This window comes from Sinocyclocheilus anshuiensis, unplaced genomic scaffold (assembly GCF_001515605.1).
Source record: "Sinocyclocheilus anshuiensis isolate Anshui unplaced genomic scaffold, SAMN03320099.WGS_v1.1 scaffold2046, whole genome shotgun sequence".
Taxonomy (NCBI): domain Eukaryota; kingdom Metazoa; phylum Chordata; class Actinopteri; order Cypriniformes; family Cyprinidae; genus Sinocyclocheilus; species Sinocyclocheilus anshuiensis.
The window spans coordinates 251,017-266,651 of NW_015542491.1; the positions used below are offsets into that span (position 1 = coordinate 251,017).

The 15,635-nt window shown below is 36.5% G+C and overlaps 1 protein-coding gene and 1 pseudogene across 1 annotated transcript; both read left to right on the top strand.

Annotated features, from left to right (window-relative positions):
- The first annotated feature begins 966 nt into the window (after window positions 1-966).
- On the top strand, window positions 967-3,510 carry LOC107694068 (translational activator of cytochrome c oxidase 1-like). The gene is made up of 3 exons (XM_016493657.1): window positions 967-1,111; window positions 1,205-1,367; window positions 3,100-3,510. The coding sequence occupies exons 1-3, from the start codon at window positions 1,101-1,103 to the stop codon at window positions 3,307-3,309; spliced, it is 384 nt and encodes a 127-aa protein (XP_016349143.1). The 5' UTR covers window positions 967-1,100; the 3' UTR covers window positions 3,310-3,510.
- Window positions 3,511-4,778: 1,268 nt separating this feature from the next.
- The window catches only part of LOC107694063 (potassium voltage-gated channel subfamily H member 2-like), a 15,608-nt pseudogene continuing 4,751 nt past the window's right edge, over window positions 4,779-15,635 (top strand).

Sequence of the window (15,635 nt, forward strand, 5' to 3'; positions counted from 1 at the left end):
AGTAGAAGGAAAGCTCAACACAGAAATAGCCTTAATGAAAACCTAGACAGAACATTCAGAACCTGGACTGGGCAGAAGGTTCACCTTCCAACAGGACTAGACAATGCAAGAGTGGCTTATAGACAACTCTGTGAATGTCCTTGGGCTTGAACCCAAACATTTCTGGAGAAACTTGAAAATGTCTGTCGGCCCCCATCCAACATGATAGAGCATGAGAGGTGAAGAGGTGAGGAGAAGAATGTCAGATAATTGGCAAATGCAGATGTGCAAAGCTTGTCGCATCATATCCAAAAAGACTGGAGGCTGTAAAGGGGCTTCAACTAAGTACTGAGTTTAAGTTGAATACTTATGCGATGTACTTGTTTTAGTTTTTTTTCCAAAGTTGTCACAAATCAGTTTTTTGCTTTGCCATTATGGTCTATGGAGTGTAGATAGATGTGAAAAAAGTATTTTAATGACGTTTTAACGTAATGCAGCAACATAACAAAAAAAAAAATCATGAATACTTTCGCAAGGCACTGAATATATGTTTTTAAATTTAAATTCTGTCATTATTCACATTATTCATTGTTTTGTTTTTTCCATACAACAATAATTTGCAGTGTCCATCATGTCTTTCAGCTCCATAAATGACACAGAGATTCTATAAGAGTATCATAAATGCCGTCCATACAAATTGTATCTCAGTGGAGGTGAAGAAGATCAGTTAATCATGACTGAGATATCAGTCTTTTCAACACACACACACACACACATATAATTTCAGAAGACTTTTGAAGGCTTGTGAAATTTTTTTTTATTATTCCTTTAAAGTTTTCATTTTATTTTCGAAGCTTGACAGGTGTGGTCACTATAAACTGTCACTGAAAAAATAATCTTTAAAAATTCTTCAATATTCTGTTAATCGTGCATTGATGAGATATTAGTAATAATAATAACACTCTTCTTTTTTTTTTTTCTTTTTTTTAAATGTGTAATAGAAGTCAAAGCCAGGAGTACAGTATCTTTATGAGGCCGCTGGACCGGGTGGGTGCACGTTGCTCATTGAGGTTTTGACTGACAACAACACACGGTCCCATCGAGAAATCAAACGTATCTTGATGAAAAATGGGTTAGTACTGATTTGTACTCGAGATCAAAATCAAGATGTAGTAATAGTATTTAGGCACAACTCAGTGTACTGCTTTTCTCTGTTTGTCCACAGTGGGGCGCTGTGTGAAGGAGCACGCCGGAACTTTGACAGGAAAGGTGTTGTGGCAGCATCCAGAGATGGGGTCTCCTCTGAGAAAGCTCTAGAGCTGGCCATTGAGGCAGGAGCTGAAGATGTGCAGGAGATGGAGGATGAAGAGGAGCGACCCATACTACAGGTCTGAGCACTCTTTCTTAGCAGGATTGTGAAAAAAAATTTGAATTTAAGTATTAAATTCTGCCTTTCAGTTTATAAGTGTGAATTTGAATTGACTTGGCAAACATGCTCCGAAAGAATGTAATTTAAATCGAAGAGGATTTTGCTCATTTATTAATTCAAAACAGTCACACAACAGAGGAATTTCATATATTGTAGTTTTGTGACAAATAAGATTGTCAATGAATTTGACTAGTTATGCATATTTATTCCCTGAAATATAGAATGGTTTAATAAGATGCATCTGGTCAGGCAAAAAAACAGTTCAATACTCTCTAAATAATTAACAGCCAACAAATCAAGATTTTATATTCGATGTAAAGTGTCACAAAATGTCCATCACAATAATTTCAGATCACTTTATAAAAATACATATTTTGATTATATTAAGCCATAACCACACAGGTTAATTAAATGTTATCAAATTTGTGCAATATAACTGAGAAATTTAATTATTTAAAAAAAAACAGTGGCAGTCAAGGTTTGGAGTAATTTTTTTTATGTTTTTGAAAGACGTGTCTTATGCTCACCCAAGGCTGCTGTGAAAATTATTACAATTTAAAATAATTGTTTTGTATTTTAATATATTTTAAAATGTAATTTATTCCTGTGATGGAAAAGCTGAATTTCAGCATCATTACTCCAGTCTTCAGTGTCACATGATCTTTCAGAAATCATTGTAATATGCCGATTTGGTGCTCAAGAAACATTTCTTGTTATTATCAATTATTATGTTGAAGAGTCTTTTCAAAACCACGAAAGCATCTTAATATACTTTATTCCACAATTTGTAGTGTGCATATTTTTCTGTCCATTAAATTTTATTCAGCTTTAGTAGATTCAAATTCAGCCCTGCAACCTGCTCAAAATCAGGAATCTGAATGAGGCACATTGTTCCTATTAGGCTTGCTGCGGTAGTCTGTGTTACTGGTATTACCCGGTGTTCTGCCATACACCGAATGCATTACTTGCCCACCGCGGTAACCATTTACGCACCATTTACACAAGGTAGGGAGCAGGTGTAAATTTCTTTCGTACCAACTAACATTATGAAAATACGAACACTTTCATGAAAATTTACGTCATAACAGCTTTACGAACGATTTACACAAAAATTTGTTCTGCTCGTGTTTCATGAATGTGGCCCATTGTGTATTATTTAACAAGTCTGTAACCAGCTAATTCAATGATTGAAAAATGCGATATCACCCCCCAGTGACAGATTTCTTTCAAATTTCTCACAGACCTTTAGGGCCATGAGTCAAACAGGCCCACTGAGTTTCATTCCGAGTGACCTCCGTTAACCTTGTCTAATAGGTGCTCAAACTTCATTGGCCAATGGCAGCCATGTTTTTTGAGGTACGCAAATGTCCTTACAGACACTTGTAGCACTTGTAGACAAAGACACGGCATACCAATTTTCATGTTGTTTGGACAAATGGTTGCATAGTTATAGATATAGTTTTTATGTTTTTTCCCCTCTTATAGCGCCACCAAGTGGCCAAGCTCAGCATTTTTTTTCTAACATAAGTGTTCTGAGTTTGGCAGAGATATCTCATTACGTTCTGTTCCGCCATTTTAATAAAAGTGGCCGTGCCCCTTTCGAAAGTTTTAGAATTTTACTTGTAGAATCTCTTTGTGTAAAATTAGTTTTAAGAAATTCTCTCAATTGTTAACCGTTCTCTCCCTTTCAGTTTATCTGTGACATTGCGTCCATGAAGGCTGTGCGGAGTGCTCTAGAAGGTCTGGGGGTTCATACGCTTTCAGCCGGTCTGGAGTTTGTTTCTCATACCCCGTCTCTCCTGACTCAGACTCAGCTAGAGACCGCGTCCACCCTGCTGGATGCTCTCAATGACTGCCCTGATGTGGTCCGGGTATGGGATAACATCCATGCACAGACCTAGAGTTCACAATAAGTCAATTGACAAATGGAACAACTCACAGATAGATGAACTAATCAATGATCTACATGCCTTAACTGAAAAAAATGGACCTGCTTGGCCAAATTGTATTGGACTTTACTTGGATTTTTTGTTTGATGGTAAATGCTTGATTGACCTTGTTGATATATCTTCATCATGGCAATAAAGAAGATATGTTAGTCAGATGTGTATATTTTTGAATAGCGTTATATACTGAATGTTGTGATCATAAACATCTTTGTAATAAGATCACAAATCACAAATGAATAGTGGATATTCATTAGATCACAAATTAATTTTGAGAAATAATTTACTATATTTTTGAAAATCGGTTCTGGATAAAAAGAGATAGAAAGGCAATTTTCCCACAACCTGAAAAAAAAAGGAAGTAAATCATAGTTGCTCTATGCAAATTGTTATTGAACAGTGAGAAGCAGGGTCAGGAAGTAATTGTGGCTCAGGGCAAACATGACATGGAAAAAAACTGCCTCAGATATTTTAAATGTGGGGGCAAAATATTCAGTAGAAATTATTTCTAATAATTCAACTCAAGTAACTGACATATTAAAGTTTTGTGTATTTGATGAGGTTAGAAAAAATCAAATCAGGTCAAATATTGCTCCCTATCTAAAAATATATAAAACATATGCTAGTAATATGCATAAGCAACTGGTTAATAATGAGAATTGGTCCCTTAAATAAAGTGTTACCATTGATTCAGTATAAAACACCTTCATGAATTGAATAAAAGGCACACGCACACAAAGCTATTTTTTTATTCATCATTTTGTAGAAGTAGAGTTTTAAAAAATGCAGAATTTTTTATGGAAAAGGTACATCACCATCTTGCCTCCGACCAAAGGGACTTGAACGCACCTGACACTGACTTTCCAACTCATAAATACGAACTTCCCAGCAGGATTTAAATGCAACTTAAATACCTCCATCCATTTAGTTATCAGACTTTGTGTCAAAGTTAATGCCTTAGTTTGGGCTGCTTATTTGACAGACCTCATTATCAGACATAACCATGCATAAAGTAATACATGTGTGTATAATAATGCAGTCTTAAGAGTCCTGTACATAGCCAATGTCATGGCTTTAGGTCAGTCAGTTCTCATAAAAGCCTGTTTTATAGATCAAGCCCACTTCCTGTCTTTAGTCATTGACCTATGGATAATTCATCATAATTCGCTGTACAGGCCTTGAGTGCAGTCGGCACGTGGTGTGAAAATGGATCCACCTCCGACTCTTTCCCATTGGCATATTCATATTTTTTTTCTGAAAAGAGGATGGTCCTAAGGACAAAAACACTCTGTATGTTCAACAGTCTGAAAATGTCAATACGAAATAATTGTGCCTTCATGAACGCATTTATTGTGATGTAATTGATTTGTTTAAGAGTGGCCACTGCTGCATCTGTCTGGTTCACACTGTCAGGGTTTTTTTCCACGTGAGGCTTCGTTTGTCAATGTTCTGGGTCGAGTCAAAAGAGGACGACCCCATCAGAGATTTCATTGTGTTTATACAGGAAGGGCATTTGGATTATGTACCATATGAAGCTCGGCCTCTAACAGAATTGCCCTGGCGGGTAACTTCGCGTGAACGGACAAAATGCAGCACTTACATGGTAAGAGAGAGTTTATTATATAACATACCGTACAGTGCAGTGTCTCTCAGTTAAGGTCAGATATGGAGACCCCAACAGTGACGTAGAAGGAGCTTCCACACGTGATGACAATGTTTCTTTAAAGGATTTACAACGGATTTTGGGTATGTTTGGAAAACTTACAGCAAGAAACCTGCAGAAATATTGATACAATGACTAAAAATACAACATCTGCTATAGTCATTCCAATAAATGGACACAAAAATTGGTGAATGAAAGACACAAAAACTTTCACTTTGGAAAAGATTTCCATCAGAACGGCAGGAGAGCTGATTAAGAGCAAGACTACACAAGGATTTTTAATTGCATTAGGATGGGACATTTACAAGAAACAAACAAACTTATTTTTGCCTGAACTCACAAACCACAGAATCTGTTAAAGGTGTATAATGTCTGTGATATTGTACATTTTTTTGGATGGATGTTCCTATGAAGCTACTTCATATTTTGGATACCAGGAATTTGCGTTAGAGGATTTGCTTTCATGAGTGGATGATGTTATTGTTCTGTTATTTTTCGACGTGAAGGTAACCTGTTACCCATAACCTAATTACACCAAATGTGACCCTGGACCACAAAACCAGTCATAAGGGTCAATTTACAAACAGCAACTACTCAGATTACAAAGCATTACAGATTTTCTTTCATAAAGAGGAGCAGTCTGGTCTTTCATTCAAAAGAGAAAATGTATTTATGTGTCTACTGGTCATTTCACATTTCAATATTTTTTTCTCTTAGACAGCAATGAGATCAAAAGGAGAGCAAACAGGTCTCCTGTTTCTCAGATGTTTTTACTAATCTCATGAGAAGGTCATAATAATGTATCCAAATGTGCTCAGATTTGAAAAGATACCAGTCAGAGAATGGATGTTTCATCAAATCCTTCCAAGATCATATAATCTGAGCCATGCTATCTATTTATTTATATATAATTACTGTAAAATATTAATGTAAATGGATATTTATATAAGATTTGTGTTATATTTATAAATGAAACTTTAATCTGTAATATATTTTGAATTTTGGAAATTGTCATCCATTAAAATGCTGCTCTAAATTCTAATCCATTTTATTTTGCTTTTATCATAAAGACCTGAAGTCCAGTTTGTGGAACTCTACCAGCAACTCTGAGCGGATGAAAGCTTTAAACCGATTCCCATCATTCAATTTAAACCTGCGTCGACCCAGACGATCCAGTCACTCCACAGCAGCCTGCAACATCGAGCTTGTTGCTCCAAGGGTGAAGGAGCGCACACAGAACGTGACAGAGAAGGTCACGCAGGTAAGATCCATTGTTGGTCTTGCTTTAACATCTTAAATGTAGATCTGTTGGCAGATTACACTCAAGAGTTTACATTGTGGTTAATGTAACCACAAATGGTATAAAAATATCAATATAACCACAAATAATTGCAAATGTTTACTTATTTTTACTATTTATTTATTGTGTGTGTGTGTGTGTGTGTGTGTACACTTCGGACTATTGTTCTGCCATACAAAACATTCAGGTCCTCTCACATCCAGAAAATTGTTAAAAATCATACTGAACACTTGAAAGTTGATATCTGAATAATCACGGCAGTTGTCACATGGAAAACAATGTGACCAAAAACCATTCATGGAAAGATCGTTAGGACAGAGACATGAACCCTCATACAAATGCAAAAATCCATAACCCCTGTGGCCTCTGGTCCAAAACTGAGGAGTATTATTGTGTAGTTGAAGATAAACGGTATACACTCCACATATTGTTTTAATGGTTATTTAGGGAAACTTTAACGTGTCAGTCTACCCAAATCTGAGCACCTTCCCCTAATCGTCGCTTCTTTTCATCTCTCCGTTTCCAAAAAGAACGCATCTCATCACATCACCTGTCACATTCCCAAGTGGTCAGCTGACTATTTAACCCCTCTTTTTGAGGTTAAGCTGCTATTATATTTTGGGGAACTTTATCCGATAGTAATATGAAGTCAATGCACATGCATAAATTGTAGTACGTTTGCACTTTACCCATTCACACACATCTGTTAGATAGGAAGCATCACATGAAGTTAATGTTGAGTTTTGTGAATGTCTATTCAGTTCAATGTGATTTATTTGTGTATCACATTTCACAAAACATTGTTCCAAAGCAGCTTTACAAAGCATAGAGCCAACCAAATGACCAAGGTCAGTGGTGTAAACTAACTGCCACTGGCTATTTCAGTTAAGAAAAGTCTGTAGAGGAATATTTTTGGTTTGGTAAATTTAAGCTTAAAAGTTGTAACACCAAAAATACTCAAAAAAATTTGAGGTTACAGTGAGACACTTTCAATGAAAGTGAATGGGGTGAAGCTGTTTAAAATAAACATTTTTGCAATCGTTTTAAAGCTACAATATGTGACTTTTGGCCCTCTAGTGGTTAGAAAATAAAACCATGCATCTGTCACAGGAACGCGGTTATTTTTAAAACCGCAGCTTTTTCTACGCGGTTAGGCCGTTCGTCCACACGCAAACACAGCACCAGTTCACTGAAACCGAACATTTTTGAAAACGCCTGCCAGGGTGAAGATTTTCAAAAACTCTGGTTGCAGTGTTATCGTGTAGACAGCGAAACCGGAGTTTTTGGCTTGTGACGTCGGCGCCTGCGCTGTTATCTCCGCCTACTGGAGACTTTTTAAGGCTTTTGATTGGCCAAAATGGCTTTACGGTTGAGATTATATTGCCACCTGTTGGTTTGGCATGCTCTTGACAGCGCTTCATAGCATGCGTTTGCGTTTTCATGTGGACGGAGATTTTTTTTAAATGGAAGAAGGAAAAACTCTCATTTATAAAAATACCCGTGTACGTGTGGAAATGGCCTAAATTTAAACTAGCATTTAGATGTCTTTACACAGTTTAATGCTGCTCAGAGAAGGCATAAATGCTTTTACTCAAAAATTATAGTTGTATAATTTGATACTAGGGCCTGAAGTGAGACGGAGCAGGCATAATTTAGTCTGGCTTTTTTGCGATATTATGTCTTTACAATGAATTTTGAGCAGGCACAGAGCAGTCTTATCTCAGCAGCCTTTGCTCCTCGGCACAGATGAATGTGGTTCGAGATATTGGTGTACACATGTCAGTTTTTCTCATTCATTGTGACAAAAACTTCACACTACCCACAGCTGGAGCTTTTATGGATTTAAGCTGACACCACTTATCTATATAAAGTTTCTTTTTACTGTATAGATCAGTGGGTAACATGGGCAAATGACGTATATGCAATTTCCTGCATTATTATAGGTTTATCAAAGTGTATTTGATTAAAAACATGGTTTGGAAGATTTGCTCTCTATCATTCATTTTCTATCATTAATTTTGTTGTTGTCATTTTAACAGTAAAAGTTACATAGTGTAGATTTAGTGTATTTTTAATGGGTTAAAGTGCAGTCACGTTTGCAAAATTTAGGTGAAATTTCAAGAGCAAAAAAAGTCCATAATCCATTGTCAGTGTAGCGATGTATGATATTTTCGATATCTACAGGTGCGCCACTACGTAAAACATTCTTTTACTGAGTTTCAGGATTTGCCTCAGGATGATGATATGTATAATCAATTAGGTCAATCTCCTATGGCCAAACATTTGGTGACACGGTTTGTTTCTCATTTTGCAGCGTCTTCAGATCACCTCAAAGTAGCATGGGAAAATGAGATTTGGGAAGAGGGACTGAAGCGAATTCATACCTGCTCCATACAACTTCTACACTTTAAATTGCTGCATACAGGTGCATCTCAATAAATTAGAATGTCGTGGAAAAGTTCATTTATTTCAGTAATTCAACTCAAATTGTGAAACTCGTGTATCAAATAAATTCAATGCACACAGACTGAAATACTTTTCCACGACATTCTAATTTATTGAGATGCACCTGTAGTTTACACTATACCAAAACTAGACTCAATAAAATGCTATAAGATAAGATGCAAGAGCTCAGATGAGACGTATGCTCATGCTTTTTGGTTTTGAGATTTCTGAGTTTTGGAAGAACATTTTTCGGTGGTACTTGAACGATTTTTGGAGTAAATATCAGTCCAGATCTTGAATTTGCTTTGTTTGGATGTTCTGAACCTATATTAGCATTGACACATTCTCAGCAATTGTCTCTTATGTTCGATATGGTGGTGTGGCTAAAAGGGTGATCTTGATGGATTGGAAGTCTACTTTACCATCCAGTTTTCATAAATGGCTGACTGAAATGGTTGCTTGAAAGGATTCGTTTTTCTAAGATTGATGCTTCTAAAAAAATTGATCAAATCTGGGGCCCCTTCCTTACTTGTCTCTTTAAAAGTTGAAATTTGCTTGGGCTCTTTTGTTTTGCTTTAGGTTTGTAGAACAACTAGAATAAACTAATTTTTAAAAAGTTCAGAAAAAGTTCGAAACGGTTAAACAGAAAAGGTTTGAAAAGGATAAAGGTGTTTATCCACGTTAACTTTCATATTGTTTGTCTTGTGGCTGTACTATTGAAACAGTAAGTATTTTAATGTTTATACTGGCCCCATTCACTTCTATTTTAAGTGCCTCACTGAAACCCACATTTTTTTTTTTTTGTGGCTGAGTTTAACTTCTATTGAACCTGAAATACTCCTTTAAAAACACAAATCAGCTTAGACACCATTAAATCCCATCTGATTCTAAAAAGCATCTGACTTACTGCCTGTGAATTAAATTAGTGAGAAATTCCTGCTAAAACCAATCATCTTCTCTTTCAATGCAAAGGTACTGTCTCTAGGTGCCGATGTTTTGCCTGAGTACAAGCTCCAGTCTCCGGACGTCCACAAGTGGATCATGTTGCACTACAGTCTTTTCAAAGCCATGTGGGACTGGATCATTCTTCTGCTAGTGCTCTACACAGCCATCTTCACTCCGTACTCGGCTGCTTTCTTCCTCAATGAGCTGGAGGAGGAGAAGAAACACATCTGTGGTTACACCTGTAACCCTTTAAATGTAGTAGACGTGATAGTGGACGTTCTGTTTATCATAGACATCGTTATTACCTTCAGGACGACATACGTGAATCATAATGATGAGGTGGTGACCCATCCCAAGCTCATCGCTATCCACTATATCAAAGGCTGGTTTCTCATCGACATGGTGGCCGCAATTCCATTTGATCTGCTCATCTTCAGGTCTGGATCAGATGAGGTATAATGAACAACTGCCCCTTCTTTACACTGTCTAGCTAGTGATATTTAGACCTAAAAAGCTAATCCCTGCTAACAGGGCGAGTACTCAGAATGTTATGGCAAGGTACTCTCAAAGTGATGATATTTTTCCAGTAACATTAATAGAATGGTCTTTAATAATGTTCTTAAAATTGTAGCACAAAAACATTATTTATACAGGTATAATGAACTTTTATTGAATGTTCGTTCCATTTGTGATACCCGTAATATGGTCCAGGGATATGTCTTTTTAAGAAGCATTTTGTAGTATTTATCTTGAAACCAGCAATTATTTTTTTATAAACATCATTCTACAAAACAAGTGCCATTTTTGTGCGTTTTCTACGTTTGTGTAAAATACCACTTGAATAGATGATGCCAACTTTTATTCTAAAGGCATTAACTTAGCACATTTTGGTGAAATGTATGGAAATAATAGTTATCGTTTGTCTTAATTTTATCTCTCTCTATATATTCACTCTCTCTCTCTATTTTTTTTTAGTTGACATAATGCAACAAAATTTACAATGTGATTTATTTAGGCAAATTTATGTTGTTACTCCTTTTAAATTAAGGAATTATTGCAATAATAATAATTTTAAAAGAAAATGACATTATAATATAGAAGCCTGTTCAGCATAAAAAAGGATTCAATAATAATAATACTTTTATTAATTTTATTTGATCAATTTAGTAATTGTGACTTTTTATCTCACAAATCTTTTTCTTCTTCTTGCAACTCAGATTTTACATCTCGCAATTTTGAGTTTATATCTCGCAATTCTGACTTTTTTCTCAGAATTCAGAGTTTACATCTCGCAATTCAGTTTTTTTCAGAATAAAACTAAAAAATGTAGTTGCATCTTTCTATCTCACAATTCAGAATTTTTCCTCAATTGTGAGTTAACATCTCGCAGTTCTGAATTTTTCTTAGAATTGCGAATTTACATCATGAGAATTTCGAGAAAAAAAGTCTGGATTGTGAGAAACTCCGAATTGCGAGGGAAAAAAAAGTCAGAGCTGTGAGAGAAGTTGCAAATCTCTCTTTTTTTTAACCCAGTGATAAAAAGAAGCAATTTACAATTAAACACATTATTTGTCTAATACAGTGTTTATCCATTTAAAAATTGACCATATCATACTGAAACTTGTTTGCTATTCTTTCTTTGTCCTCCCATCATTCAATTTGCAGACGACGGCCACTCTCATTGGTCTGCTGAAGACAGCCCGTCTGTTGCGCTTGGTCCGGGTGGCCAGAAAATTAGATCGATACTCAGAGTATGGAGCTGCAGTCCTCTTCTTGCTCATGTGCACCTTCATGCTGATTGCTCATTGGTTGGCATGCATGTGGTATGCCATTGGTCATATGGAGAGGCCCTACATGAAGACAGGTTGGCTGGATAACCTGGCTGATCAACTGGGGAAACATTACAACGACAGTGATGCCAGCTCAGGACCCTCCATTCAGGATAAATACATCACTGCACTCTATTTCACCTTCAGTAGTCTGACCAGCGTGGGCTTTGGGAATGTCTCTCCAAACACCAACTCGGAGAAGATTTTCTCGATCTGTGTCATGCTCATTGGCTGTAAGTAACTGCATAAAGCTTGTTTTCTTACGCTTCAAAAATGTAATTTCTGTGCCACTGTCCTGAACATTCCTACTGATCCTTCTTTAGACTGACTAGTTACATTTAGACCTAAAAAGACCTGAAAAGCTAATGTTGGTGACCTACCCAGAGTTGAGGAGAATCTGAACAATTCTCTTAAAGTGCCCCTATTATGCCATTTTTACAGTTCCTAATATTGTTTTGGGAGTCTCCTACAATAGCATTACATGCATGCAAGGTCAAAAAACGCTTTTGTTTTCTCAAAATATGCATTTAATATCACCTTATTTTCCAGCGATTCTCAAATGATTCGTTCGAAGCAGTTCAAAGATTCAGTCTCTCTAAACCCCTCCTTTCCGTGAGCCTCCTCTGCTCTGATTGGTCAGATGGCCTAGTCTGTTGTGATTGGTCTATGGCGTACAGCGCGTGTGTCGGAAACCATACGCCTATTTCAATAGTTCTGTATTTTGAACGCGCTATAGAAAATATAAACATATATTATTTATCATACTTACAAGTTGTGATGCAGTGGAGCAGCTGGTCCAAATAAACAGGATACTGATCCATCTTTCAACAGCAAGCGTTTTGTTGAAATCCTGCGTTGATTAAAGAAGCAGTCATCAGTAGAATGACGTGTTTGTGGGCGGGGTCAAGTTGTTCGCGGCAGGCCAACGGAGAACATAGGCGCACATTATGCAAATGTGTTACCTGTGACGTGTAGCCATCACGGAAGTGGGATGCGAATTAATGACTCGTTTCAGCTGTTAAGAGTCGATTCTTTAGTTTGGGAAACAATAACTTTATTTATCGTGCACTTGCAGCTTTACAACTTTGCAGATTGTTTACATTCACATATAGCTACAGTACACACTGCATGAAAGGCAATATTGGAAATGGCATAATAGGGGCACTTTAAAATCTTAGCCTAGTGGTCTCTACTTTGGGACGTTTTTTTATTTTTTGCCATAGTAATTTGTTTATAGCAAAGTTTAATATATGCTGCATCTAAAATCTGAAGAACTTAAAGTATGTTCTATGCATGAACACAATCCAGACATGCTACATCCAACATGTCAACATTATCATGTGACCAATGATGTCAGTCAAGTGACGTCTCTTTTATTCTTAAAAAAAAGTTTTTGTTTTTTTTTAGAAAAACGCAAGCACGAAGATCCACTAACCCAAACCCCACATCTAAACCATATATAGTTTAGTCTTAAAGTTATTTTAATGAGATACTATAATAGCTATTATATTTTGAATCAGTTTTTTATTTTTATATTTTCCATTTTAAATTTAGTTCAAATTTTAAGTTTTTTAGTAGTTTTTTAAAAATATCTCTGTATAGTTTTATTTATTTATTTATTTTCACTTTTATTTGTCCCTCTTTGTATTTTATAGTACATCAAGTTAAACTAAACGAAAATAAGGATAACACTTTATTTTAGTAACCAATTCTCACTATTAACTAACTATTAACTATGACTTTTGCCTCAATAATTTTAGTTTTAGTTTCGGTTGTAGTTTAAATTAATTATAATAACCCTCCTCTTACCTCCATGTCAAAAAATGATGCTGTTGACTAAATATTCTTCTGTTGACTTTGTCTTAGCTCTCATGTATGCCAGCATTTTTGGGAATGTCTCGGCAATAATTCAGAGGCTTTATTCGGGAACAACACGCTATCACACCCAGATGTTGCGGGTTAAAGAGTTCATCCGCTTCCATCAGATACCTGGATAACTGAGGCAGAGACTGGAAGAATATTTCCAACATGCCTGGTCCTACACCAATGGCATTAATATGAATGCAGTGAGTCACATACTGAGCCAGAATGAGTAACTCAGATATCATTCCTGTCTATACTATAGATTAATCTGTATAATAGAAACCCAATCGTGCCTCTTATTTTCTAATTATAGGTCCTGAAAGGTTTTCCTGAGTGTTTGCAAGCTGATATTTGCCTGCATCTGAATCGTAGTCTGCTGCAGAACTGTAAGGTGTTCCATGGGGCAAGTAAAGCGTGTCTGAGAGCTCTCGCCATGCACTTCAAAACCACCCACTCCCCACCTGGAGACACCCTCTATCACCACGGCGACGTGATCAAAGCCCTCCACTTCATCTCCCGAGGTTCCATTCAAGTGACGCAAAATAACATTGTGCTGGCCATCCTGGGTGAGATTAAAATTAACCCTGAGCGAACAGCTGCCTGATCCACTGATGTTTTACGTGTTTTTTAGACTGATTGTCTTTTATAAGGCCTAATAAAAACTACTTCCTGTTTCACGTACAGGTAAGAATGATGTCTTTGGCGAGCCTATAAATCTGTATGTGGATCATGGTCACAGTAATGCTGATGTTACTGCACTTACCTACTGTGACCTTCACCGTATCCAAAGAGACGACCTTCTAGAGGTGCTGGACATGTACCCTGCATTCGGCGAGAGCTTTTGGCCCTAATTTGCTGCCTATTAATAATTAGTAAGGTAGTTGTTAAGTTTAGGTATGGGGCATAGGATTAAGGATCTAAAATATGGTCATGCAGAATAAGGCATTAATATGCGCTATAAGTACTAATAAAAAGCCAATATGCTAGTAATATACATGCAAATAAGCAACTGGACCTTAAAATAAAGTGTTACCAAAATAAGAAATGTTACTTTGGATGAAATGAAGAATGATGTCTTTGGCGAGCCTATAAATCTGTATACAGATCCTGGTCACAGTAACGCTGATGTTACTGCACTTACCTACTGTGACCTTCACCGTATCCAAAGAGACGACCTTCTAGAGGTGCTGGACATGTACCCTGCATTCGGCGAGAGCTTTTGGAGGAACCTAGAAATCACCTTTAACCTACGAGACGTGTGTGAACCTCACATCCTAAACACATTTATACATATCCCTCACTGATTCTTGAATACTGAGATAAAATAGACTATGATTGAAGGCATAAACCTTTATGTATCAAGGATTTGGTTTATTAATTGTTCATTTGAATTAAAGGGATAGTTCACCCAAAAATGAAAATTTGATGTTTAACAAACAAAACCAAATGAAACCTTGTGGCTCATGACGATACATTGATGTGTAAAGACACGAAACAATCGATCTGTGCAAGAAACTGAACAGTATTTATATCGTTTTTTACCTCTGATTTACTGCAATGTCTGAACTGTCCTGAGCGCGTCCTGAGCTCGTTCGCGTCTTCTTCTTGCTTTACAGCAGGTCGCAGACTTATAAGTACATTACCGCCACCTATCTCTCAAATGGACCATTCACACTCTATCTACAATCTCAATTAGGAGTATCAATGGTCCATTTGAGAGATAGGTGGCAGTAATGCACTTATAAGTATGCGATCTGCCGTAAAGCAAGAAGAAGAAGAAGAAGACACGTCACGTGCCGGCTGAAGAAGTAGACGCAAACGCGCTCAGGACAGTTCGGACATTGCGGTGAATCAGAGGTAAAAAACTATATAAATACTGTTCAGTTTATTATAAACTATTATAATACAGTAAAACTGTTCTTATATTCATATGATGATACAACATATTATAATTTATATTTTTTTTTTTTTGTATAATGCATTTTGTAAGTCATGCTAAATATGTTCGGAGGTGCAACTTCCCACCTCTCAGAAAATTAAATATATATTATAAACACAGACAAATCTAACATTCACGCTTAATAATGAATGAACTGAGAATACAGGACGTTTTCAAAGTAGCTGTCAGCTTGTTGGTAGCTACTAATAGGACCAACTAATAAAAACCTCAAACAATTTCTTTACAGTTTGTAAGATGGACTTGACGTAATGATTATGATGGAGAAAATAAACATTA

What these genes read in the sequence shown, in the direction of transcription:
- LOC107694068 (XM_016493657.1), top strand. An exon ending in AGGAGCGACCCATACTACAG is followed by an intron (nt 1,368 to 3,099) that starts GTCTGAGCACTC and finishes TCTCCCTTTCAG; the next exon opens with TTTATCTGTGACATTGCGTC.